The sequence below is a fragment of the Solanum verrucosum genome, unplaced genomic scaffold (assembly GCF_900185275.1).
Source record: "Solanum verrucosum unplaced genomic scaffold, falcon-dt-bn FXZP01000175.1, whole genome shotgun sequence".
Lineage (NCBI taxonomy): Eukaryota > Viridiplantae > Streptophyta > Magnoliopsida > Solanales > Solanaceae > Solanum > Solanum verrucosum.
Window position 1 is genome coordinate 1398806 of NW_026020399.1, and position 27510 is coordinate 1426315.

The 27510-nt window shown below is 34.3% G+C and overlaps 3 protein-coding genes across 4 annotated transcripts; all 3 read left to right on the forward strand.

The window, feature by feature from the left end:
- The first annotated feature begins 4841 nt into the window (after positions 1 to 4841).
- Positions 4842 to 10104, forward strand: LOC125839762 (uncharacterized). Of its 2 annotated transcripts, none has more exons than XM_049518763.1 (5): positions 4842 to 4915; positions 5047 to 6501; positions 6719 to 6918; positions 8819 to 9048; positions 9604 to 10104. In XM_049518763.1, the coding sequence occupies exons 2-5, from the start codon at positions 6410 to 6412 to the stop codon at positions 9880 to 9882; spliced, it is 801 nt and encodes a 266-aa protein (XP_049374720.1). In that variant the 5' UTR covers positions 4842 to 4915; positions 5047 to 6409; the 3' UTR covers positions 9883 to 10104. The 2 variants fall into 2 exon arrangements, with proteins under 2 accessions (XP_049374720.1, XP_049374719.1); XM_049518762.1 differs by lacking the exon at positions 4842 to 4915 and having other exon boundaries at positions 4929 to 5073; positions 6342 to 6501.
- A 1133-nt stretch (positions 10105 to 11237) lies between these two features.
- On the forward strand, positions 11238 to 17378 carry LOC125839734 (heat shock protein 90-6, mitochondrial). Its single transcript, XM_049518726.1, has 20 exons — positions 11238 to 11447; positions 11909 to 12091; positions 12183 to 12256; positions 12753 to 12878; positions 12969 to 13062; positions 13156 to 13239; positions 13345 to 13488; positions 13585 to 13698; positions 13809 to 13868; positions 14018 to 14092; positions 14180 to 14284; positions 14493 to 14633; positions 14719 to 14811; positions 14912 to 14989; positions 15168 to 15422; positions 15509 to 15611; positions 15717 to 15891; positions 15978 to 16083; positions 16171 to 16260; positions 16899 to 17378. Exons 1-20 carry the CDS (start codon positions 11337 to 11339, stop codon positions 17070 to 17072), a joined length of 2385 nt encoding a protein of 794 aa, XP_049374683.1. The 5' UTR covers positions 11238 to 11336; the 3' UTR covers positions 17073 to 17378.
- Positions 17379 to 21510: 4132 nt separating this feature from the next.
- Positions 21511 to 27190, forward strand: LOC125839742 (OBERON-like protein). Its single transcript, XM_049518735.1, has 3 exons — positions 21511 to 21644; positions 22333 to 23444; positions 26457 to 27190. The coding sequence occupies exons 2-3, from the start codon at positions 22367 to 22369 to the stop codon at positions 27017 to 27019; spliced, it is 1641 nt and encodes a 546-aa protein (XP_049374692.1). The 5' UTR covers positions 21511 to 21644; positions 22333 to 22366; the 3' UTR covers positions 27020 to 27190.
- The last annotated feature ends 320 nt before the right edge of the window (positions 27191 to 27510 follow it).

A 27510-nucleotide genomic window follows, 5' to 3' on the forward strand; every position in this document is an offset into this window, starting at 1 on the left:
TAATTTATATGCCTAGCGAAATATTACGTGAGTAGATAAAGTGGAGACTGTAGAGTAGGTAAGGGATTAAAAGCAGAAGCGAATCTAGAATTTTTTGAACATGGATGCATCAAGAAAAATGTTAAGTGGGAATTAATCTGAACATAGATGCACAAAGAAAAAGTATTAAGTGAGAATTGATTCTTAATCCTTAAGGTCAAAAACTCAACATTTAATCATGTGGACCAGATAGATTTCTTATAGTATGAGTGTTAGAATATAATAATATACAAATTTTAGAAAATATATACATAAAATATCTAGTTTTATGAAGAGACCACGGGTTTCGATGCCCTGTTTTTTACTTTTAGATTCACCATTGTTTAAAATTGTCGAGGATGGGATAGTCGACGTGAAAGTTGAGAGTGTTAATAGAAAGGCAAAAGGGTCTGGTGGACCCTTGTACTTGTATGACTTGTATTGTGAACCCTTCTACTTGCTCTTTTGTCATCTGAACCCCTGAACTTATTGAAACACAATATTTTAAACACTATTTTGACTTGGCATCTTATGTGACAACTAATACCAAAGTGCGCTTAACACACACCTATTAGGAGCGTGAAACCCATGGAAAAGGGTCTAACAGTCACACTAGGGCTTAATATAGCCATCATCTAATTCCTAGTTGGATCTAACACCATTGTTGGACAAAATTTGAGGTTTTCTTGGCCTTTTTTTTTAAAAAAAAAAATCTTTTTCCCAAATTTCTTCTCTATTGTTTATTGTCATTTTACTGCTCTCTTTATTATGAAACACACCATGAAAAACAAACACTACTACCAAAACATCTTACACTAACATTAAGCATAAAACAAAGCAAAATTTTCAATTTATTTCAACAAAATCAATGTAATCAACTAAAATTCAAAATCAAACAAAGACACAAATAGAAGATCAAATCCAGATTAAACAACAAATAAATTTGAAAATAAATTGAAAAACCTACATAGATAAGTTGAAAATCAAACAAAAACAACAAAAAAACTCAAATAATGTTCGACATTAACCCATGTTTCAGTCATCCACCACTCAAATGACCCTTATTTTAGATCCAAGCCAAACACAAACTTACTGCCTTTCTCTCGTCTTCTTCACCTTCTCCGACCAAAACGCCTTCATTCTCACTGCCTCCGACAAGCTTCAACCAGCAGTTATAAGTGAGAACCAACAACAACAACAAAAATACCAAACCAACTCCGCCAATAAGCCTCGACCTTCCTAACCCGCTAGCCCCGAGCTCCGGCGAGATTGTGAACAACTAGAAACAATTAGACCACCCAACAGACCCCCACTCTTCCATAGGCCACCGGTCACCACCAAACCCCAATCCAATAAAATTCAAAATCAACTCCGGACTCTGACAAGATTGTAAACAATCATAAATCATGCCAACATTTTTTACTTCAATGGAAAGAGTAGAAGAAGTAGGAAAAAAGAAAAGGTAAGGAAGATGAGAAGAAGGGATGAAGTGAAATTGTGGGGATGAAGACAATTATAGCAAAAAGAAATAAAAATTGGAAAGAAAAGTGTTGCTACATTAATCTAATATAATAAAAGAAAAAATGACATGGTGTGATTATATATATGTGTGTCATTTATAATCATACGTGTCATTTTATAATTATTTTTAAAATTATGTGTCGGGCGTTTGTGATACACACATAATTGAATAGTAAAAAACGTGTTTAAAATATTGTGTTTCGATGGGTTCAGGGGTTCAATTGACAAAGGAGTAAGTAGAAGGATTCACAATATAAACTTATACAGGTATAAGGGTCCACCAAACCCTTTTGCCTAATAGAAATACGTCCGGAGATAATAAACTTGAAACAAAGATAAGTTTGGAGACAATGAACTTGATGAGTCACTTCATTACGTGACTTATTTTTCATTTTATTTTTTTTTGAAAAAAAGACATTTTTTCAAAAAAAATTGATTAATCACATGAAAAGATGTCATATCCAGTAGGATATGTTTGGTAAGAAGGAAAATGTCTTCTTGAAAATATTTTTATTAGAAAATAAGTGAATTTTTTATTTATTTTAGGGGAAATTAGTTCGATAAGCAAACATATACTAGTTAATTAGCTAATATAATTATAATTTGAATTAATTACCATCTGCAACTTCTTTTTAGCTATGATTACAATGCACCTCTCTCCTCTCGTATACATATACAAATACAAATTATATATATACATTTATATAACAGATATAGAAATACAATTCATCTCTCTCTACTCTCTGTTCTCTCTTGCCTGCCTCTCTCCTCCATTTCTCAATCTCGCTCGCCTCTCTCCTCCCTCCAGTTTTGCTCGCCAGATATACAAATATATATGTATACTAGTTAAATTTATACAATTATCTGATAGATATAAATATACAATTTGACAGATATACGAATAAAATTCACCTCTCTACCCTCTCTCGCTCGCCTGTTTCCTCCCTCTCCCAATCCTCCTCTCTCCCCCCTCTAACATGTAGCTATGAATCCTAATTAGCAAACTACAGCTATGAAGCCTAATTAAATTATCCTTAATAGCTATTTGTGAAATGTCCCTATTTTATAGTGTTTGATAAGTAAATAAAAAAAATATATATACTCTATATGGATGGGTTGGGTTGGGGTAGGGAGTAAAAATATAGGGTGGTGGGGGTGGGACGTGGAGATTTGTTATAAAAAGAAGGCTTATTTTCACTATATTTTTTTTAAAAAAAAATACTTTACTCGTTTATATAGAAAAACTAGATAATGTTGCCTGTGCTATGCACGGACCCAATAATATAAATGGTATATTTTGGGGCTAATAACTGAGTTTTTGAAGCGATTGTTTGCGTGGATAAAGGAATAAGTTTTTTTATCACAAACATGTACTTTCTTTGACGTTATTTAAGGCATAATAAGACTACCCACATACAATATTTTTGAAATATTTTATGTTGTCAATTATCATGATTTATAGTATTTTTATGATAGATTCACTTCAAGAATCAGTGGAAATTTTTGTATTTTTTTTCAAAACATATTTTATGTTGTCAATTATCATGATTTATAGTAGTTTTAAGCAATTTTTAAATATAAAAAAAATAAGACAAATAAATTAAAATGGACCCAATATATGTTATTTTTGTTGTCTCAATTTATGTGACATGAATGAAATTTGGAGGGTCATCCAAATTTTCATATACTTTTTAAAAAATGTTTGAAGTTATTAATTATTGTGATTTATAATATTTTTATGTAACTTTGAAATAATGTACATTACTGGTCACTTTGTCCTAATTTATGTGATATGGATAAAATTACAAAATTAACCCTTTTAAAATGTCTTTCGGATACTTTAAGTTGTTAATTATTATTATTTATAATACTTTTTTGGTAATATTAAAATGATATGTGTTATTTTTTCTATCCCAATATATGTGAGCCTGATAAATTTTGAGAGTCAACCTATGTTATTATATAGCTTTTAAATATTTTAAATTGGTAATTATTGTAATTTTTAATGCTTTTTAAGTCATTTGTAAATGATATATTTTGCTTCCTTGATTGAGACTTTTCCATTTGTGAGATATATATATATATATATATATATACACACATAACGTGCTATGCACGGGCCCAATAATATAAATGGTATGTTTTGGGGCTAATAACCGAGTTTTTGAAGCGATTGTTTGCGTGGATAAAGGAAAAGTTTTTTTATCACAAACCTGTACTTTCTTTGACGCTATTTAAGGCATAATAAGACTACTCACATACAACATTTTTGAAATATTTTATGTTGTCAATTATCATGATTTACAGTATTTTTACAATAGATTCACTTCAAGAATCAGTGAAATTTTTTGTATTTTTTTTCAAAACTTATTTTATGTTGTCAATTATCATGATTTATAGTATTTTTACGTAATTTTTAAATATAAAAAAAATAAGACAAATAAATTAAAATGGACCCAATATATGTTATTTTTGTTGTCTCAATTTATGTGACACAAATGAAATTTGGAGAGTCATCCAAATTTTCATATTTTTTTTAAAAAATGTTTGAAGTTATTAATTATTGTGATTTATAATAGTTTTATGTAACTTTGAAATAATGTACATTACTGGTCACTTTGTCATAATTTATGTGATATGGATAAAATTACAAAATTAACCCTTTTAAAATGTCTTTCAGATATTTTAAGTTGTTAATTATTATTATTTATAATACTTTTTTGGTAATATTAAAATGATATGTGTTATTTTTTCTGTCCCAATATATGTGAGCCTGATAGAATTTTGAGAGTCAACCTATTTTATTATATAACTTTTAAATATTTTAAAGCTTTTTAAGTCATTTGTAAATGATATATGTTGTTTCCTTGATTGAGACTTTTCCATTTGTGATATATATATATTCTATATTATTTTAAAAGGAAGTTTATGCCCAAGTTGTACTATATAATAAATATAATATATAATATTCAAGAAAGTCCCAATCTTGAATATTATATATTATAGTTGAGTATAAACTTCCTTTTAAAAGTTCCACAAGTATAATATATAATATTCAAGATTGAGAAAAGTCTCAATCTTGAATATTATATATTATACTTGTGTCTAAACTCTCTTTTATAATATTGTATAATATAATAATTCATTTTACTCGTTTATATGAAGCTTATTTTTTAAAAATAAATATTTTCTAAAATATTATTCCTAAATAAGCCTAAAAAAAATATTTAAAACAAAATTTCCCTAATTGAAACAAGCACAAGAAGGGGTGCCGAAACAACATTCGCTGCATTTAAACACGTGAAAGTCTGAAAGACGTCTATCTTGTCGTCAAGTAATTTTATTTTTTTGTGGTTTCATCCAAAAGTCCAATTTGGTGAGCTGATCAAATTACTCTTTTTTTCTAGTCAATTGTTGATTTTTAAGCTCTATATATATACACCACACACTGTGTAGCTTCTTGACTACCTAAACTAAAACTTACCACTTGTAAAGTTTTCAGTTCAGGGTCTCTATAGATCGGTGGAGCAGCTGGTAAAGACTTAATCTTTTTGTCTGTCTTCTTTCAATTCAAGATTGTTTTTTTCAACCTGCTTTGTTTGAAATGAGTTGATGGGTGTTATGTTATTTCTGACTAAAGGAAATTGATGAGTGTGTTGTGATATGGGTCAGTGTTTTTGTGTGTATACCAATTGTTTTGCTTATTGTTGTGGTAGATATAGCCTGTTTGTTTGTACCTCGACTATTGTACTTAGTATTAGTGACCACCCATTAGCACAAATATCGAATAAATCTGTTCACATCTATTAGATAGATGGAAAGAAATGACCTTTAGTGGGATCTGAACTCGGTTTCTGTGTAGATCAGTTGGTTGGATATCTGAATTTTCACCTCGTTGGTGGTGAGGGCTTGATTCTCCACATTGTTATCCACTCCCTATTTCCCCTACCCCAATTTTAAAAAAATGGTTTCTTATCAAGTAACAATTATACCAGATGAAAAAGAAATTTAGTTTGCGATAGGTTGTTCAGTTAGCTTTCTAAGGAGGAGGTTATGCATTAGGTAGGGGTTGGATTTTAGTTAGTCACACTAGTCCTGTTTATTTGAGTGTTTTCTTTGTTTAGGCAGTAGCCTTTTGAGTTTCTGGAGGGAGGGGTTTACTGGGAATTTATGTGACTGAACCATAATTAAACCCACTGGTGCAGATATGTATCGTTAGGTAGATGTTGTGTATCTTTGGCGTGGTATCCGAAAGAGGATTTTATTGAAAATATAGATTGGTGCAGTATATTTGTTGGTGTGTCATTGCTAACCAATTTGAGCTGTTGTTTAAAACTCCAAGACCTCGGGATTCACTGGATGCTTTTAGTGTCTGCTTGAATTTATGGTGAATATCATCTGTAACAACATGTGTGTTGATGGTTGTTTTCTATGGTTGTTGCAATCTGGAACCTTTCTGTTTTTTCTTTTGGCGGTTGCACATTTTGATCACTATAGTGATCTTTATGTATTTCCATCACAATAATCATGGGTCTAATAGGTCATAAATAAAGCTTTGTCTTTTCATATCAGCAATAGCTATTCCCATTCAATGAATTAAAGACCTTTTATCAATTCGAAGACTAAATCACCCAATATCCTTAGACAAATCACACACTTAATGTGACGTTTTCATGACCCAAAATGAAAATTGCTTTTTTTCAGTGTGTCTAACATGTTTAATTTTAATTATGTTTATAGAATCTAAACATTCAGTGATCTTCCGTAATCTTTTCCTGGCTATATGTATTTTTTCTTTTCAGGAAGTTATTGTTCTTTGCCTGAGCTACTATTTTGGAGTTGGGTGTCTTCTTCTTAATTTAGCTTGAGAATGGAAAATCATGGAAAGAAGGTGTTGCTTACTTCCAATGGTGATGACATTTGCAATAACATTGCTTACCATTTAGCTCAGAGGGGTTGCCAGTATGTACTTTCCCTGTCTCAAACATACATAAAGTCATGCTTCTATTCATACACACATACGCGCTCGTATGTGCGCGCACACACACACTCAGAGGTTACTGTCTGTCAGATGGAATACAGTATTGGCACTCTGATACTCACATTTCGTAGGCACAATTGCTGCATAAATGACATAGCATAAACTCTAGTTAATCCTTTTGTTGATTCTACCACTTAGATTGGTTTTGATGGGAAATGAGCACCAGCTGAAGAGTGTAGCAGAGAATATAAAGCAATCTCTAAAGGGTAGCGTTGCAATAGAAGTTGTGGGATTGGATATGACGGAGGATAGAGAAACTGCTTTTGATGAAGCTGTGGGCAAGGCATGGAAGATATTTGGGAAGTTGGATTCCTTGGTACACTGCTATGCTTATGAAGGTACAACCTGACCTTTATTTCAAACAAATATTGTTATTCTTTAGATACAGAAGGATGCAAAATGACTATGAAATTGGTATTTGTCTTCATAAAAAAAGAAGTGGTATTTGTGTGTTCCATCCTGAGGTAAGGGTAAGGTTTGCATACTCTCTACCTTCCCTAGACCCCCTTGTGTGACTACACTGGGTATGTTGTATGTTGTTGTATGTTCCATCCAGTATATGGTGAACCGAAAATAATTATCTGTGAAATGTGAATGGCTAACTAATTTTGTCAAATTAATGACATAATAAAAGGTTTGGCAAATCATAGAAGATTAGGACTTAATTATATGAGCGATCTTTTGATAAAAGTAGGCCTTAAATTATGAATAATAGTTGACCTACAGTCTTGATCCTGGTTTATTAACCGATTTCAAGTCTACTCGGAGGTTTTGGCCAGAGAATATAAGCATTGGGCCATTATCAAACTGAGTGCAATCTATTTTTGGTCGTGACCCGTTAGAGCATTCTAATTCTGATATGCGATGAATTAGATCAAAATCATCTACTGTAGCTTGGAAAAGACTTGCAATTATCTCAGGGAAGCTATTATAAAAATATAGAATTCTTTTTCGACATGAAGTGAACATATCTATACATCTTATACCTTAATTGTGAAATGATAAAATATGTCAGACACTATTCGGAAATTTAATTTGCATTGAGATGATGAAATATGGCAGACACTATTCAGAAATTTAATTTGCACTGAGAAGGATATAAAAAGAAGAAGATTAAAATAGCGGATTAAACATCTGTACAAGTGTGAACTAATTGAATACAAAAAATATTGGAATGGGTAGTACATTAGGAAAAACACCTAAAAGATATCATGACCTTATCCCACATTCATTTTTAGCTGATCCTTTTGGTTTTATATCTTTTTGTTGATTTTCTACAGAGAACGCCATTTGTTAAACTTAGTTTGAAAATTTTGTATTCTTACATAGAATATTACCTGTTTGTGTTTGATAAATGCCCTCCTTTATTGTTCCATGTTGTGAAATTCTGAGCGCATGCTTGTTGTTAACTAACTTGATAAATTGAATGAAAATCCATTATATTGAAGTAATTGTAAACACCAAATAGTACTTGAAAATCTATGATTTGTGAAATTTCTTCTTCATGGATTTGAGATCAATGTACTTTCAATGTCAAGTTTCTTCTGTCTGTGGTGTAAAAATGTATGATGTTCTTCATTCATGTTTTGAGATTATTAAGTTGTTAGAAAGTGAAGACCTAACTTGGTTCTGGACTCTGGATAAACTGGTTTTCAGATCTCAAAGTCCATAGCTGTTATCATGGGGCATGTGGAAATATTTGGGCAATCCGTTGTTTCAGCTGTTTTAATCTGCTCCTTTCACTTAACTGATTTAACTTCCACCATCTTCTTAATTTTTCTCTCTTCAATATCTCAATGTTAGCAGATCAATGGTGGACTAAGCTTTGTCAATTAAGGGCAGTGTTAGTGATGTGTGTAAAGAACACTTGTTATGTGTGTCTTGAAAACACAAGCTGCAATCCCTACATCTTTAGCGAGATAAAGCACCCAGGGACTCGTTCCCAAAATCTACTTTGTATTTAATAAAAAGCTAGTTGACAAGAGAATTTATCTTAGATATGTTAGATTGAGTGGGTCCAAAGGCTTATTAACTGATCCTATCTCATACATTTGCCACCTGAGGAACTCGTTTCTTCTAGTAGCATGATTGCTTTTAGCATTATGTTATTAATTATTTTTGGTGCTTGCTGGTCTAGTGATATGGACATGCTAGTTTATAGATGCGTCATTAGGCCTTTGTTGAGAGGTGCAGCATGTTTGACATAAGCTTCTTAATACTTGTCATGCAATGAAACAGGGAAAATGCAAGATCCGCTGCAGCTAATTGATGACGAGTTCAAAAAAATTGTCAAAATAAATTTTATGGCTGGATGGTACCTGATGAAATGTATTGGTAACAGAATGCGAGACAGTAAATCCGGAGGATCCATTGTATTTATGACCTCGATCATTGGTGCTGAGAGAGGAATATATCAAGGAGCTGCTGCTTATGGTTCATGTGCGGCTGGAATTCAGCAGCTGGTTAGGGTAAGTACCTGTTCATATTCTCTTGTATATTTCGGTGCATGATCAGATCGCGTAAGACCATATTCTATAAAATTATGTGGGACAAGAGTAAACCCATCTTCATAAACATTTGATTTATTGTTTCTCCTGTCGATCACCAGTCTTTTCTGTCTAATTACTAATTTATTCTATTAGCTATTGGTTGCTTGACAGGATATGTTATATCATCCTGTACTGCATTATTTCTTTGAAGTTTTGGGAAAATTACCCAATTATGTGGAAGAAATAGTGAATTTTGGGAGGTATTATGTCGTTTAATATGATATATTAGTTTCTCTAAGTTTATCATCTTATTTCTCGAGCACTTTAAGTAGAACACACACCATGATATGTTCCCAGTTTTTCATTGGGGTTGTTGGGAAGTTCACTTAGCATGAGGAAAATATCAGCTTAAACTCTACCGATAAAGCTGCTTTAGCATCCGGAGCAATGCTGCCTCCGTTATATAACCATTTATTTTTGTCTTAAGGTATGCTTAATTTGATAATAATATGTGTGTATATACACCTTGCTCAGTTATCTGCAATTGAATTGGGGAAGCACCAAATTAGGGTGAATGGCATAATGCGTGGCTTGCACCTCGAGGATGAGTTTCCTTTGTCAGTGGGTAAGGAGAGAGCAGAGAAGTTGACCAAGGAAGCAGCGCCTCTAAATCGATGGCTTGATGCTAAAAAGGATCTGGCTTCCACTGTCATCTATTTAATCAGTGATGATTCAAGATACATGACTGGAACCTCCATTTTTGTTGATGGTGCCCAGTCTCTAGTGAGGCCGCGAATGCGCTCATACATGTGAAGTTTCTAAATTATATGTATGAATGGAGCCATAGACACTGGAATTCTATTGTAGTATTGTGTAAAAGCACAAGCATCAGGGGAAGTACTATGAGCTTTTTGGATTTTCTTCTATTGTATTTGTTTAAGTTTTCAATAAGGATGACATTCTTCTTTTTCCTCCTCATTTCTGTTGTGATTTAGCTTAAACTTTAATCTATTTTAAGTGAGAATTTGTTGTGTGTCTTGTTGGTTCATTTATTGCTGCATATTTGTATCTAGTAAACAACTAATCTGATTATAAAAACATTTCAAAATCAAGACATTATCTCTGTGTATCAATTTCAAAACCACACATGTGAGTTTGTCAATCGGATAAATTTTGCAAATAAATTAACAAGATAGGTAGAATGAATGTATACAAAATCTTGTTTAGTTTGAGAAAACTTATAAACAATTGAACACTACAAGCGAGTTTTGCCTATCTGAAAAGACTCGTGAACAATTTAATAATATATGTTGTATGAATATAGAACGAAGTCTTGCTAGTCCAACAAAACTTGTGAATAATTGGACAATATATACAAGTTTTAGGGATCGTTTGGTTGGGAACTAGTTATCCCAGGATTAACTATCCCGGGATAACTTATCCCACCATGTATATGGGATAACTTATCCCATCACTATACTAAAAATGGTGGGATAAGTTATCCCAAATATGTCAACCAAACAAGACATCTACATTTTATCCCAGGACTATTTATGTTTATCCCTCACACCAAACGAGCCCTTAGGGTATAAGATATAAAACATATTTTTAGTGTATGAAAGAGGTATAAAATATGGTAAATTCAACTAGTTTAGATGTGCTTTAGTTTTTAGGATCTGAATTTTATATAAAAATTGGTGTATCTTCACTTTGTTTTTACATGTTTGTATATATGAAATTTGTATACAATAATGTATTAATGAATGAATTGTGTATATATTATGGTAAATTTAGCAATACCATCGATCATACTAACAAAAAATGATAATATCATCAAAATGAATAAACAATATCATCATACTTAATACTTATTTCTTTTCAAAAATCTTGTTATCAAAATGCAAAGATATTAATAAAGTTTTTTTTCTTTTCCCACCCGGTTTGTTTGTATTAGAGTTTTGACTAAATTTGAATTGCACACTACAAGACTTATTTGGGAGTGATACTCCCAACATGGATTTTTTTATATCTGAGGTTCGAACCTGAGACCTCTAATTAAGGTTTTTCATATCCAAGGATCGAAACGAGACTTCTGATTAGAGTGAATAGTTCCATCTAAAATGACAAAATTACCCATTCTAATGTCGAGAAGCTTCTTTAAACCCCTTTTCTAAAACCCTACTGCAAATCTCTTAAACCTTCGCTTCCACATATTTCTTCTTCTCCTCCTCCGTTACTTGTGGAATACTCTGTTTCAGTGAGACCAAATGCATAGGCTTTCGAAGCGCTCCGTCAAATCTCTCCTTCGCAGCTCAACCGCTGCACGCTATCGAGATGTTGCTGCTCCAATTTCTTCTTCCCATTTCTTTTACCAATCGGTATCCACTTATCCCTATGCTTTATCCCATTATACCCAACTTCTATTTTAATTTTACCATTTTTCATCACTTCTTCTGTAGATTGATAATATGATCTGTGTAATATGTTTTATCTTATGGAAAATCATTTTATTGTATGAAAATAAGTGACATAAGGTAATACTTCCAATTTCTTTTATGAATCTGTGTAATATGTTTTACCTTAGGAAAGATCATTTCCCTTGTTTGGTATTTGATGAAAATACGGTATACAGTATTGTATGAAAATAAGTAACATAAAGTAATAGTATGAGGATGTGTTTCATTGATAATTTGCATATTAAAAGTTGAAATAGTGTATAAGTATTGGTTAAAACAGAGTTGGTGTATTTTCAAAGTATATTTTGCTATGTATGTTTTATTGTAAACCAGAAATGGACTTGGAAATGGGTTGAGTGAAAGGAATTTACTGATATGAACAGGCGGATGCTGATAGTAAAGGTAGATGGTATTCAGTATTGACTTCAGGAAGAAGTGATGTCATTGAATCCACAAAGCCATTTAAAACAAGAAATGAGCCTTTTTTGGGTTGCCGATTTGAGTCAACAGCTGCGGCATCTGATGCATCTGACTCACCATCTGAGAAGTTTGAGTATCAAGCAGAGGTAAAAGTCACTATGAAAGAGTCAGGATAGTAAAGCTGAATAGTGTACTAGATCTTTGGAAACCTGAAAATTTATTTTGTTAACATGGCAGGTCAGTCGCCTCATGGACCTTATTGTTAACAGTCTGTACAGCAACAAGGAGGTTTTTCTTAGGGAGCTTATCAGGCAAGTAATTGCTAACTTTCTCTTTATTGTTTATAACCCCCGAACTTATATATTTCATCAGTGACCTTTGCGAAAACCAGTGTTCATAAAAGTGTTTTTGTATGCCATGCAGCTTTTATAACAGTGTTTTTTTGTTGTGAAAAGTTTTCTCCTCCATTCTAGATTTCTATTGCAAAGAGGAGGGTATCACAATTAGAGTCAGTTCTGGATAAAAGTACGAATCCAAAAACAATATGAAGTTCAGATTTTACTATGACAACTTAAGATTCAGCTACTTGGTTTTCTGCGGAAGGCTAATTTATTGCCTCGTAATACTTGGTCATTGGATTATACCTGGCCCTGTAAATCTTAATGCTACCAATAATCTGCCAGCACTCTCCGTTAGTTGATATTATGTGAACTCTGGAGATCCTATTTGTGTTAAGAATGAAGTCACTAAACAAAGGAATTAAACAATCTATATTGATACTTACATAGTTCCTGTTTGATGATGCAGTAATGCAAGTGATGCCTTGGACAAATTGAGGTTTCTTGGTGTTACTGAGCCTGAGCTTTTGAAGGATGCAGTTGATCTTGATATTCGCATCCAAACCGATAAAGAGAATGGCATTATTACAATAACGTGAGCTTCATAACCTATTAACTGTCTATTTTTGCTGTCTTGTTTGTCCATCACAGATGTGAAGTTGTCATGGAATATGGTGTTGTACAGGGACTCAGGAATTGGTATGACTCGCCAAGAACTTGTTGACTGCCTTGGCACTATTGCACAAAGTGGAACTGCAAAGTTTCTAAAGGCTCTGAAGGTGCGTTTCTGTCATGTAATTATCTTTCTTAGTATTTTGCTTCATATCAGCTATATATAATGTTTTGTTACATGTGTTTTTACCACATAACAGGACAGCAAGGATGCTGGTGCTGACAGCAATTTAATTGGTCAATTTGGTGTTGGATTCTACTCAGCTTTTCTTGTTTCTGAACGAGTATGTTTTGTGTCTATGGTCTTACTTTAGACTTCCTCTCAATTTTTTGACAATAAACAATTACCTTGATACATTTGTATCTCTCTTTTAATTTGCTAATGAAAGGTTGAAGTCTCAACAAAAAGCCCAAAGTCTGACAAGCAATATGTCTGGGTTGGAGAGGCCAATTCTAGCACATATACCATTCGAGAGGAGACTGATCCTGCAAAACAACTTCCTAGGGGAACCCGTCTCACTCTATATCTTAAGGTTGGTGAATCAATTTGTTTCAAAGGAAAACTTCTTATTCTAGTTATTTTAGTTCCTGAGGACTGTTCTTTTTGTTCCTGTTTGGTATATGTGCAGAGGGATGACAAAGGATATGCACATCCGGAAAGAGTAGAAAAGCTTGTGAAAAACTACTCACAGTTTGTTTCATTCCCTATTTACACATGGCAAGAGAAGGGATTTACAAAAGAGGTATACGGCCATGAGTTATGCTTGGGGTTCTAATTTTTAGCTTTACGCCTTGTGTAAACTTGATATGACTCCTTATTGCCTTGTGGTTACATGATCTTGGCTTTTTACAGGTTGAAGTTGATGAAGATCCAGCAGAAACCAATAAGGAAGGACAAGATGAGACAGCTGAGGTATCTGTTAATAGTACCTATCATGGGGGGGGGGGGGGTAGCATTGTTGATTCTTTTTTTTTTTTTGAGGAAAGGTTAAAGAAGTGTCTTTCTTGATTCTACTGTTGTCTTTTCCCATTTCTGATGAAATTTCCAACTCTCTGCAACAGAAAAAGAAGAAAACTAAAAAAGTTGTGGAGAAATATTGGGACTGGGAGCTTACAAATGAGACTCAGCCAATATGGGTTAGCCTTCAGATTACTATCTCCTGTTGCCATGCTCCAAAAGTTTGTTTTTACTAATATACTGAGTCATTGCTTTTCCTTTTCCAGCTTCGAAGCCCTAAGGAAGTGAGTAAAGAGGAGTATAATGAGTTCTACAAAAATACTTTCAATGAATATCTGGAGCCTCTTGCTTCTTCACACTTTACAACCGAGGTACTAAAAACTTCTTTGATGCAGAATGCCTTTAGTTAGAATATTCTACTACTTCACCTCTTCTGTTTTAATTCTAGTATGATATCTTTTATTTGATGATAATATTGAAGGTTAAGTTTCAATTTTGTTAAACAACTCTCCTGGTTCTTTTGTTTTTTCTTTTTTTTGTGTTTGTTACTTCATTTTGTCTTTTGCTTTTGCTATGCAGGGAGAAGTGGAGTTCCGGTCTGTACTTTTTGTGCCATCTGTATCTGGAATGGGCAAGGATGACATGATAAATCCCAAGACAAAGAATATAAGGCTATATGTGAAGCGAGTTTTTATATCTGACGACTTTGATGGTGAACTGGTAAGATGAAGCCTTATTGTTATTTTTTAAGAGAAGTTCAATGCTCTAAATGGGAGCTGACTGGTCTGCCTTTTCTTTGGTATAGTTCCCACGCTACCTGAGTTTTATCAAAGGTGTCGTTGACTCAAATGATCTTCCACTTAATGTATCACGAGAGATTCTTCAAGAAAGTCGCATTGTAAGTGCTTCAGGCATACTATTCTTTTTGAGGCAATGGTCCATTTATCATTTGCATGTTTAAGCTTTCTTCTGACAAACTGTTTCATGTTGGTTGTAAGGTTCGCATCATGAGGAAGCGGTTGGTGCGGAAAGCATTTGAAATGATTCAGGGCATTGCTCTCAGTGAAAACAGAGATGTATATTCACTTCTCAAGTCCTTGTGTCTATGTCTTTAGCCTTGTATATTTGTTGTGAAAACATTTATTTAGAGTGAATATTTGTCTTTTCCTGAAAGTTGTTGTTACCTTCGATTTGATGCATTAGCTGGTCATTTCTTCGGACTCTCATAGCACTTCTTTGATCCTTTATGTGCAGGACTACGAGAAGTTCTGGGAGAACTTTGGGAAGCACCTAAAGTTGGGATGCATTGAAGATCGTGAAAACCACAAGCGTATTGCTCCACTTTTACGTTTTTTCTCTTCTCAAAGTGAAAATGAGATGATCAGCTTGGATGAATATGTTGAGAACATGAAACCAGACCAGAAGGACATTTACTATATTGCTTCTGATAGTGTGACGAGTGCAAGGAACACTCCTTTCCTGGAAAAACTTCTTGAGAAAGATCTTGAAGTACGAGTCATTTGAGCTAACTTTAGCTGGTTTCTTCTCTGCTGCTTCTTGCTAGTTTCGCTGACATTGGCTGGTTCCTGTTACAGGTTCTGTTCTTAGTTGATCCCATTGACGAGGTTGCTGTCCAAAATCTCAAAGCATTTAAGGAGAAAAACTTCATTGACATTAGCAAAGAGGACCTAGATTTAGGTTAGTGATTTGAGATGTTTTGCCTCTTTTTTTTATGTCCGTTCCCTTTTTGCTGACCTGCTTATTTTGCAATACTAATATGCTGGCTATCATCCTTTGTTGTAGGTGATAAGAATGAAGATAAGGAAAAGGAGATAAAACAGGAGTTTGGGCAAACATGTGATTGGATAAAGAAACGGCTAGGGGACAAGGTTGCTAGTGTACAGATCTCAAATCGTTTGAGCAGTTCTCCTTGTGTTCTTGTATCAGGAAAGTTTGGTTGGTCAGCTAATATGGAGAGGTGATGTGAATTTTTTGCTGGAGGCTGATGGTTCAATTTTGAGACCCATTCTTTAGTCTTTTATGAAATACCTGGACTTGTTGCAGGCTGATGAAGGCCCAAACTGTTGGTGATACCTCCAACCTGGAGTTCATGAGGAGTAGAAGAGTCTTTGAAATCAATCCTGAACATCCTATCATTAGAACCTTAACTGTAAGCTGATTTTGTGGCATGATGGTTCCTCAATATGTAATCTGATCTTGTGTTCTCCCTAACATTGTTATTTGTCGAATATTGCAGGAAGCCTGCAGGAGTACTCCAGATGATGAAGAAGCCTTGAGGGCCATTGATCTTTTGTATGATGCTGCATTGGTTTCTAGTGGTTTCACTGTGAGTCTTCATATCGTTTTCTTATTTACTTGGGTAACTGATTCTGGTTCTTGAGATAATTAAGCTTAGTGCATCTAGCATATGTTATTTGCGCTTGGTTAAATTCATAGTTTGTGCTGAAGTGATCCTTCTTTTTTAGTCAAGTAGCTCTTGACATTTAGGAGGTCTAAAACTGTAATTCGTACCCACACATGTCAAAACTTGTGATGAACTTTGATCCAATGTATGATTTAGAAAGAGAGGGTGGAAAGAAGGGTCCGTAAGTGAAGTGTGAACTGAATTTAATCAGCGATATGCACAGCAGGTGCATGTCTCTCAATAGTTTTGTTTTCTAATATGGGTTTAAACTGGTTACGGTGGTGAGTTCCTAATGATGCACATTGAGCTCATCAGCTGATTTTTTTGAGTGAGCAATGAAAGAAAACTAGCATGTGATAATATGAACAAAGATTTTTCCCGTCAACTGAGTATCGAACCATGTGCCACAGGCCAAGGGATCTCTCGGCTATATTTTTTCAAAAAAAGTATGAACAAATATTTTGTATTACTGATAAGCTAAGAATAAAAATATAAAATGACAAACTTTGGCTGTCTTTGCCCAGTGACCTTGGTTCTTATATTTGCATCAATTGTTGCAGCCTGAGAATCCAGCACAACTGGGAGGGAAGATATATGAGATGATGAACTTTGCCCTTGCTGGCAAGTGGGGAACTGTTAGTGAGTATCAGCAACAAGCAAACCAGCAGCCACACATCCCAGAAACAGTCGAAGCAGAAGTCGTTGAGCCTGTTGAAGCTGGTGGACAGAAATAAAATCAGTAATTTTCCATTAGTTTGTAATATAATAGTTGAGGCTTCTGAGAGATAATATTGAGAGACCCTATTGATGAGAAGATCAGTCTGAAGTAAAAGGGACTTATTAAGCATTATCATTCTGTTGAATTGAAATCTTAAAAATAGAACAGGAATCTTGTTTACTACTATTCGAATGGAGCTTCATTTTTCTGGGGTTCTTAATAGAAGTTCGATTCCTCGGTAATTTTTTGAAAATCAATTTCCTGTACTAGACCTGTAAGGGCAACATTCCTGCTTATATTCATAAACCAGTTTTTCTTGCTTTGTTGTATCTCTAATTTTATCGAGCTTCTAATGTTACGGTTGAAGCTCTTATCTTTAGTTTATTACTTCCCTTTTTTGAATAACCAAGTAAAGTCATTTTAGATTTGCACATATAGGATTAGTTAGAAGTCCTTGTTTAAGAAATTTGAGCAAAAATTGCATTGGCAATGGAAGATGTGATAGTATCTTGTTAAGTTGTTTGTAGTTATGTTTTAGGTGAATTTGAATGTAAAGTGATAGTGGATACATCAAACTTGGATCTCGTTGGGATGGGGACACATTTTTCGTTAGTTTGCTAACAACAAGGTCATTTTTGTGTTCATCTTCTGATAATTCAGGGTCAATTTTTGACCAAAAGTCAAATGGAGGATGTTTTTGTTTTATTTTTGGGGTTCATGGGCATCTTGGCCTAGTTTTGTTTAAAATATATATTAATAAATTCAAGGAAAAACACTCAAATATGTTTGTCTGAGAAAAGGTTCATTTATGCTATTTGTCATAGGGGCGGACTACCACACTCAAATTTTATGTCAAAGGTTAGCTCACTGTGCAGCAATCAACTCCCTTGTCGGACTCGGCCTACATGCAGTCAAGTTTGCCTATTTTTTTTGACAATGCCTATTGTTAGGACTTCAATTAATTTCGATACCAACACTGAAATGAATACAAGATATACGGAAAAACTCAATCTTTATATTAATTCAAAACAATACAAAGGACCCTACTCATTATGACAACAATTCTGCCACAACTTCGACTAAGGCATAATCACAAGTTGATTGCTTCCTAAATAAACTTTTGAAACCCTCACGTTCCTTCTTAGTGTACTTAGTGAAATAATAGACTTAGTTCTTCCCTCTTTCACTACTGTTTTCGTCCAAGGCCAAGGTTGCACATTTATAGACCTTGTGACACAGCCTTTGGTTCACAATAAGTAGTCTGCCGACATTTGTCTAACACTTGTCATGATCAAGGCCAATCAAGGCTAAAGTTTAGTTGACATCATTGTTTTAAAAGGCGGGGGCGTGAGGCGAGGCATTTTATACGGTACAAGGCGAGGCGTAAGCCCTGAGACACGGGGCGTAAGTCTCATGGATCTAAGGGGCGTAGTCTCATATATGTTCAATTTTATAGTTTTATTACTAATAAAATAAGCAAAAGTAAACCTTTCAATGATCTATGATTTTTATTTGAGATATAAGTAGTAATAATTAATAATAAAGAAAAAAATATTATAATTATTATTTGAGAAATATCATTAATTACACCAATAATAAAAATATGATTTAAAGCAAAAAAAATTCAAAAAGATAAATTAAAAACGCCCGAGCGTACGTTTTTACGCCCAGGACTTACGTTTTTATGTCCAGGGCTTACGCCTTATGGATCTACGTCTTTAATTTATGCCCCAGAGCGTTTTTGGTACGCCCAGCCCCGGAACTCGCTCCAAAAACGTTTTTGAAAACATTGGTTGACATCCCTATCTAATAAGACATTCAAAATTCGAATTAAATAGTTATTACCAAAGATACAATGAATCTGGACACAAGCAATTATAAAAAGTAACTGTCGCATGTGCTATGTGCCGCCCAATTTCGCCTTTTGTTCCAGCTTCCCGCCCTATTTGGGCACCAATACACTGTCTAGGCCTTGCCTAGTCATTGTCTTGCCATAGCCAACTTGGATCCGGCTGCACATGTCATTGCCGACGCACTGCAACGTACTGCTGCTGCTTTGCCTGCGTTTTTTTTTTTTTTTGTCATGCTAACTTTTGTTTACCTTGTGCCATTCATTGTCTTGCTGCCTTAGGCTTGTCCTATACTTTACTTTAACTCAACTTGATTTTCCCACACTTGACCAAACTATGCCATTTTCCAAATGTCAACTTGCCCACGTCCCACATCGATCAACGCCCATGCCATGCCACAACCCACTGCCTTGCTAGCGCCAATGCCTTGTCGATCTTATTTGTCACCCATGCACGTAGAAATGCCAACATCTTGCCCACATGATTGATTCAACCTGCACCTAGGTCCTTGACAAAGTCATTCATGCCAACTCTTTGTCGACATCGTGTCATCTGTCGAGGCTTAGGATCAAGCCCCTTACACTATTATTAGATTTAAGTAAAGTACGGATTTTTCGCACTTGTTTTGTATGTTCTATACAAAATGCTTAGGCTTAATTTTATTCCTAATGCAGAATCTTTGATTAGCTTTAAGAGATACTGAATAGGATAAACTACCTTATTAGACATACATCACTACTATATATCCTAATATTATCTTTACTTTAAAACAATTACATATATTACCATTTTTAGTATTTTATACCATATATTAATATATTATTTGAAAATACTATTAAATACCCACATCCCTTAAACTATTATTGATTAATTATCTGTTTAAATAACTCTTTCACTCCAAATCAACCACTATCTCTTAATTCTCCCCTCCCATGTTTATCACTCAATTATGTCTCCTCCTTTCTGATTCAAGAATTTCACCTTACAATTTCATATCAACAATAGTTAATTTACTCTCTTCTTCTCAAGATATCATCACCACAAATTCTCCTGAATCCAAATATCATTTTGTATTGTTCATTTTTCACGAGTTCCAATCACAATAACTGCTACAGAGAAAACTTTCAATTCATAGTGGGTCTTGATTGTTTGTTTCTGAAAGAAATGGATCTTAGTTTTGATTATGTTATGCCACAGTGCAAAAGGATCAAAGGGAATACTGTAGAGAGTTTTTGTTTGCTGGTGTTCTTCTAAGACTTTCTTTGGTTATTGTGATATGGATGTGGTAGTACCAATATTACTTTGATATAGCCCTTGAAACATGTGTATCCAATAAGTAGTAATCTTAATTAAGATTCGAGTTGTATTTTAGTAATGGGGTATCTGAACATGTATATGTATCCACTATATATTAAATTTCGGATACATAATTTTTAACAACACAATGATATTAATGATACGACAGATACTCTACAGTCGTGATTTGTTCATAGATTCATGTGTTTCAACTACATTTCATATTTAGATACACATAATTAAATGTATATGCTTATTATGTATTCGAGATACCTGTTTTTGGATATAACGTATGAAATTTAGATACACATAATTAGATGTACATGCTTCTTCTTTTTGTATATTCCATATTTAGATACACATAATTAGATGTATATGTTTATTGTGTATTCGAGATACATGTTTTTGGATATAACATATGCAATTGATACTTGATACATCAAATTCATACTAGATACATATAAAACATACATGAAATTAAAAAATAAAATAAAATATATATATATATATATATATAGATACATAAAATTAATACTAGATACGTATAACAAATACATGAAATTAATGCTAGATACTTCTATGATACATATGAATGTACTTGTATGGCACTCATGTATCTAAATGTTTAGTTTGTTGAATACATCATATATTGATAATAGATACATCAAATTAATGAATTATTATTTTAAGAGTAATAATTTGAAATTAATCAAATTACATTACCAAGATATACATGTTTTTATCTTATATTAATAATATTAATGAATTTACTATTTCAAAGAATAATAAAATGAAATTAATTATCTATGTATTTTGAAAATCCTCAATTACTCCTCTAATTAATGAAATAAGTTACAACCAATTAATTTAATTAAATAAATTTTGTATCTCAATTTTAAAATTTGACAGATACATGTATCTCATGGATTCAGACTCATGTATCCTAATCATAAAATATGGTAGAAGAAGTAATATTTGAAACTATTGAGAATCTTAATAATTAAGACCTAAACTAGTGGGATTTATGTGATTTGCCCAAAAAAACTGAATATTACTCAAAACTTTTAACTTTGACCATTATTGTGTCGGATATTTTAAAGATGAATAAGTTCGATTGATTTGTATAAATCAAATAAAATAAAATATTATTACTAGTATTGACATGTATACATATTGAGATAAATAAATGAAAAAAAAAAACATTTCCTTTTTTTCGACAATAAAAGCCAAAAGGAACTGAAGAAAAAAGACCGGTTTAATAGGCTCAGACCGGCCAAAACGATGTCAGACCGCGTTCTTCCGGTTCTTAGTCGTCGTCTACCGTTGACTTCTGTTATTCTTATGCCAGGAAAGTTAAAAGGGAAAAAGAAGAATCTTTTTTTGTTGCAGAAATCTGTAATTGAACCCTCAAATTCTCTACAAAAATTGGCGTCTGAATATCTGTAAGTGGAAAATTTTCATTTTTTAATTTCACTGTAACTTGAAATATTCCGATTTTCCCCCATTTCTTTGAGGGTATTCTGATTGATTTTCATTTTTATTTGTCTTTTCTGTGAATTTAGAATGACCCATAAGCCATAATCTATATGGGTGTTCTTAAAATTCAATTTTGTGACTTAATAATAGAAAAAAATTTATAGTTGATTCAGATATTTTTTGTGGGTAATCGATTTCTCACGTTTTTGGGTAGAGAAACATGTCTAATCTTCATAAAGTTTTCATCTTTAGGAATATATAGACAAATAGGCAGCTCTTAGTTTTAACTCCGAGCTAGGATTTGAAGTTTATGGGTTCCGACTAGAAGGCGAATCCGTTATTCGTTTTAGTTATTGGGTTCACAATTAAATAGTTTATGTATTTAGTACAGCATCTATGCAAAAGGTACTGGGTTTGTCCTAACGCATAACTAATATTGTAGCTTCGCCCCTGAAGTGCCACTTGTTTACAATGACATTAAATGGTTCTGAATTGAAAGAAATTGAGTTAGAAGTATCTGCAATGTGATGTGTGGGGGGTTGTTTGTGGTTTTTAGGAGGTTTAGTGTGAGATGCTGTTATTGAATGAGCTTCATCCATTTTGTGCAATTTTACGTTGTCGTTACTTTGGTGTTTATTTGATATGTTTTTTCAGGTTGTAATATATCAGTTATCAATCTTCATTAAATATGCTGCCTCCACGCCCCAGCGGGTTGCCTCCATCCTTATTTCTTGCCTCTTCAGATGCCAGAGCATCAACTGGTAATCATGACCCCGGAATGAACTCTGATCAGAATCGCGAATCGCCTGCTGAGAGTGCTAATTCAAGAGATACGTGGCCTGTTATTGATGCTGCTACTCAAGTGAAGCTTGAGAATCAGAAAGCTGAGGATGGTTATTATGAACAGTCTGTGACTCACAGGCCTGCTAGTGCAAATAAGGTTTCTCTTCTTGATATTGCTAGAGAACAAGTGGATATAATATCTGAAAAAATGTATTTGCTCCCCAATGAGTATTTAGAAGAGCTAAAAGGTAGGCTTCGAGGGATGCTTGAAGGGAATGGCGGTCCTCAGCAAAGAGATGAGCTTTTGTTTTTACAGAGGCTTGTTCAGACTAGGTCTGATTTGACTGCAAAGACATTGATTAAAGCTCATCGAGTTCAGCTGGAAATTCTTGTCGCGATTAATAGTGGAATTCAATTTTTCCTGCATCATAGTATGAATCTTTCTCAGACTGCACTGATTGAGGTTTTTGTATACAAGAGATGTCGGAATATAGCATGCCAAAGCCAGTTGCCTGCGGAAGATTGCCACTGTGAGATATGCACCAACCGAAAGGGATTCTGCAGCCTTTGCATGTGTGTAATCTGTAACAAGTTTGACTTTGAAGTGAATACATGTCGGTGGATTGGTTGCGACTCCTGTGCTCATTGGACTCACACGGACTGCGCAATTCGTGATAAACAAATTGGAACAGGTCCTTCTTCTGTGAATGGGCTGGGGTCTGCTGAAATGCAGTTCAGGTGTAGAGCATGCAATCGCACTTCTGAGCTTTTTGGTTGGGTGAAAGATGTATTCCAACAATGTGCACCTACCTGGAATGGGGAATCATTGATAAGAGAACTAACTGTTGTAAGTAAGATCTTTCGACTGAGTGAGAACACACGAGGGAGGCAGCTGTTTTGGAAATCTGAGGAGCTCATAGAAAAACTAAAGGGTGGAGTGGCAGAGACAACAGCTTGCAGGATTATATTAACTTTTCTCCAAGGTAGGTCTTGTATTTTGTACTCTATTGCTCCGGCACTTTGTAGAAATGTATGCATAAAAAGGTAGAACCCATCATGTGGTTGACATTGAACCTAAAAGGCATTTGCTTTTCCTATGATAAGTTAGAAACAACTACAAAAATCTCAGACATGGAGAAAATTTCCCTTAAAACGATTTACTTTCAATCATTAGGGAATTGTGAGACCCTAAATCATAGAAGTGGTGCTTGATGGTAGTTTAATGCTGTCACATGGATTTTTTGAAACTTGAGCTGTGCAAGTCTTCATTTTTCCTCAATGTAAATGTACCTTACATCTTCTTGGTGGCATATTTAGCCCCATAAGTATCCTTCAAAAGCATTCAAAACTGTTAAAATATGTTGAGGCGTAGTTTCATTGATTGATATGTTTTTGAGCTCAAGCTGTATCAAATATTTTCATCTTTAGTCTAGGTAATAGGGGATGAAACTTGTAACAATAGCTCATGAATGATTTTGAGCCTATAATCTTGGAATCAGATAAGCTCTTGCTCATGTTAAGAGGTTGGCAGATATCAAAGAAAGGTTTGATACATAAAAGATCCCTTGCTCCTCCTATGTTTCTCACATCATTATTTTCTGTGCATCTTAGTTCTCCCTTTGTTTTAATTTGTTTGTCTTACTTCCCTTTTTAGTCTGTTTCAAAAAGAATGTCTCTTTCCATTTTTGGCAACTCTTTAATTCTAACTTTTCACATGATGTGCTCAAGACTACAATATTAAAGGGCATCTTGGTACATTCTCCATATCTTTAATTTAAGACCACAAAATTCAATTCTTCTGTACTTTCTTAATCTCCGTGCCAAGTCAAAGCCAACCAATCAAATTGAAATGGAGGGATTTTTCTATGGAGAATGTCATAAAAAAAAAAAAATCTATGGAGAAAATTATTTTTTATCAATAGGGAGAAGAAACAATACAAACGTGTAAGACCCGGTCCTCCTGGTGTATATCTCTGAGATCAGCATGTCATGATGTTGAGGTCCCATACAACTTTGAGAGATATAAGAAATAAGAGGTGTCGCTTTCTAGATTTCAGTGTTTCAGATGAATATAGTTTTCATTTGATCGCAGCAAAAGCGAGAGTAGCCTGCGTGCCAAAGAAGACGACTGTTCCTGTCACATATTCCAATCCAAGTTCAATAGAAGTCTAAGCTAAGTTGCTCGGACTCGGGTGTTCGATACGGGTGTGGATCTAGAGGTCGGATCCTTCATGATCTAATTTTTAAGATTCGGGGATATGGATTCATGTATGGATATGGGTGCGGCGATTTGCCTAAAAATAATTAAAATATCTAAAACTGGAGTTATAAAACCTAAATTATGAGATATTATGTGGAGAAGTTGAGGAGAATCTTGGAAGGAGATTAATGGAAAAGGAGTGACATAAAAATTTCTATATAAAAGGTATTCCATTTTCTTCAATTTCACCTTAGCTTTTGTATTAATTATAGGAATCATTAAAATTGTCCAGACTTTCCCCATCAATTTTGGTCAAAGTACCCAAAATCCGTTGACTAAGTCAGACACAGATCCCACACCCATGTCGTGTCGACACGGGTACGGCACCAAAAGTGAAGAGTCCGAGCAACTTAGAGTCCAAGTGTTTAGCAGATGACCACACTTGTGTTTGATTGTGAAATATCTAAAATGAAATGACTAAATTTGCTCTCTCTTAATCTATGTACTTTTACAGTTTATAACATCCTACTTTAGATTTGTGGTCAACTCCTCTTCAAGCATCCTTCTTCCGTCTGTTTTCTTCTCCTCTAGTATCTGCTCTTATTTTCTTAAGCTTCAGTATTGTAAATTTAGATCTGTCCTTGAATATGTATTTAGTAATCCACATCTCTGCTCAGTATCAACCATCCCTTGTGTGAGCTTCCCTTGACTGAGCTCTAGTTTTGGTGTAATAGATGAGGGAAACAAAATTTCATACTTCACAATAGGTTAAGGAGAGAGCAATCTGATGTGTGACTTGTTTTTCCTTTTTGTTTTTGATTTGGGTGATTAATCTGTAGGTGTGTATTGGCTTGAAAAATATGATTCACTGAGATGCTAAACTGTTGTAGATTCAAAAGATATACCTTTAAAAGTTCCTGGGGGAACTACAAAAAGATTTATATCATCCCTAAAGAGCAACTGCTGCCTCCTTGCCACCTATGGTTCATGCTTATCACTTTTTTTATTCTTGTTGATCTCAAACTTTAATTTCCCTCGCAACTCTGTCCTCAGTCCTCACTAGTCACTTTGTCCAATTTATCTCTTTCTTAGGTTTTCTTTTCAAAAAATTAGTGTGAGAAACTTTCCTGCAAAAAGGCCAAAAGAAGTGATTTACATTTGTACTAGTCGAAATGTGTGTCGCCATCAACATCTTGCGTAAGAGTTTGAAGATTCTATTTTCCACCTCATTAGGATTACCTTCTCCTGCCTCCTTTACTGCCAGTTCCTTTTTCCCCTTCTCAGTAGCGAAGTCCCTTTGAGTGATTAGTTCCCTGTTGGAGTCTTAAGTCTTTGAGCTTCTACAATATAATAACTTTCCCTTTCACGATCCACATGCATCCCATTTTCTAAGGCTGAATAGGTACAGCTTGGTGTAGGAACAAGAGATAGCAAAATTTGGGAATTCCATCATCTTCCCTGTCATATATTTTCCTGCCAAGTTTTGGTGGAAATATGGCATGTAGACAATTCACAAGTGTGGAAAATGCCGCATGCAAGGGCATAAATAGAAGGTTTATGTGGGAGGCCTCTTTTTCTTCTCTCTTTCCATCTGATAAGAGAGAAGAATGGATAGCTCTTCTGACTCTCTTATCTATTTTATTTTCTCAGTTACTCATCATGCTGTCACCCTGCCTGATATTATAACTCCGGAAAGAAAATAGGCCTAAAATGCATGGCATACTTTCTTCTTGTCTCTTCGTTTGTTTCTGAACTATTCTGAATATCATCAATGTATGTGCGCATTTTTATGAAGAGCTTGAGATGGACTCATCAAGGAGCTTTGAGGCTGGAAATAACGGAAGGACGATTCCCCCCCAGGAGGCATGCAACCGAATTGCTGCAGTGGTACAAGAAGCAGTGCAGACAATGGGAGTAGTGGCTGATGAAAAAATGAGGATGCTAAAGAAAGCTCGCCAAGCTCTCGAGACTTGTGATCATGAACTGGAGGAAAAAGCTAAAGAAGTTTCAGAACTTAAACTGGAGAGGCAGCGAAAAAGGCTACAGATAGATGAATTAGAGAGCATTGCTAGGCTTAAAGAAGCAGAAGCAGATATGTTCCAGCTTAAGGCAGATGAGGCAAGACGAGAAGCTGACAGGTTGCAGAGGATTGCTCTTGCAAAATCAGGGAAATCAGAAGAAGATTATGCTAGTAGTTACCTTAAACAACGTCTTAGCGAGGCTGAAGCTGAGAAGCAATTCCTTTTCGAGAAGATTAAACTTCAAGATCAGAGTTCTCGTTCCTCACAAGGCAATGACATCGGTGACACTTCACAAGAACTTTACTCTAAAATACAAGAGATCCTAAAGAGTGTGTAGAGCTCCCAACAAAGCCAGAGACAACCAGCCAAATGAACATCTTTGTAAGTTACCTGATCATTGTTCATGGTTTTAACTTATACTTTAAATAAGACCTTGGCAAGACGACGCCCTAAAACCTTGTATAATTGATTAATTTTGCTTTTATCGATCAAATTCATCTGTGAAATTGTCTAAAAGTACCATTATAGTATTGATTTTATCAACTGACTGTTGCCAGACACAATACAATATCAACTCAAGACTGATAAGAAGTATTAAAAAGCCTAGGATTCATGCAAAATTTTCCCAGGTTTATATGTGAAATGAAATCTAGAGCAGTTTCTGTGAGGTTAACTAAACCCATTATTTTTCGTTTTGAACTATGTATACATATGATTTTTCTTAACGTATACATATATAATAAGATCATACTCATTTTGACACAATTCTATATACTGTATCGTTGGATAGTATTGTCCAACATATGGTGCATCGAAGTTCTCAAATCA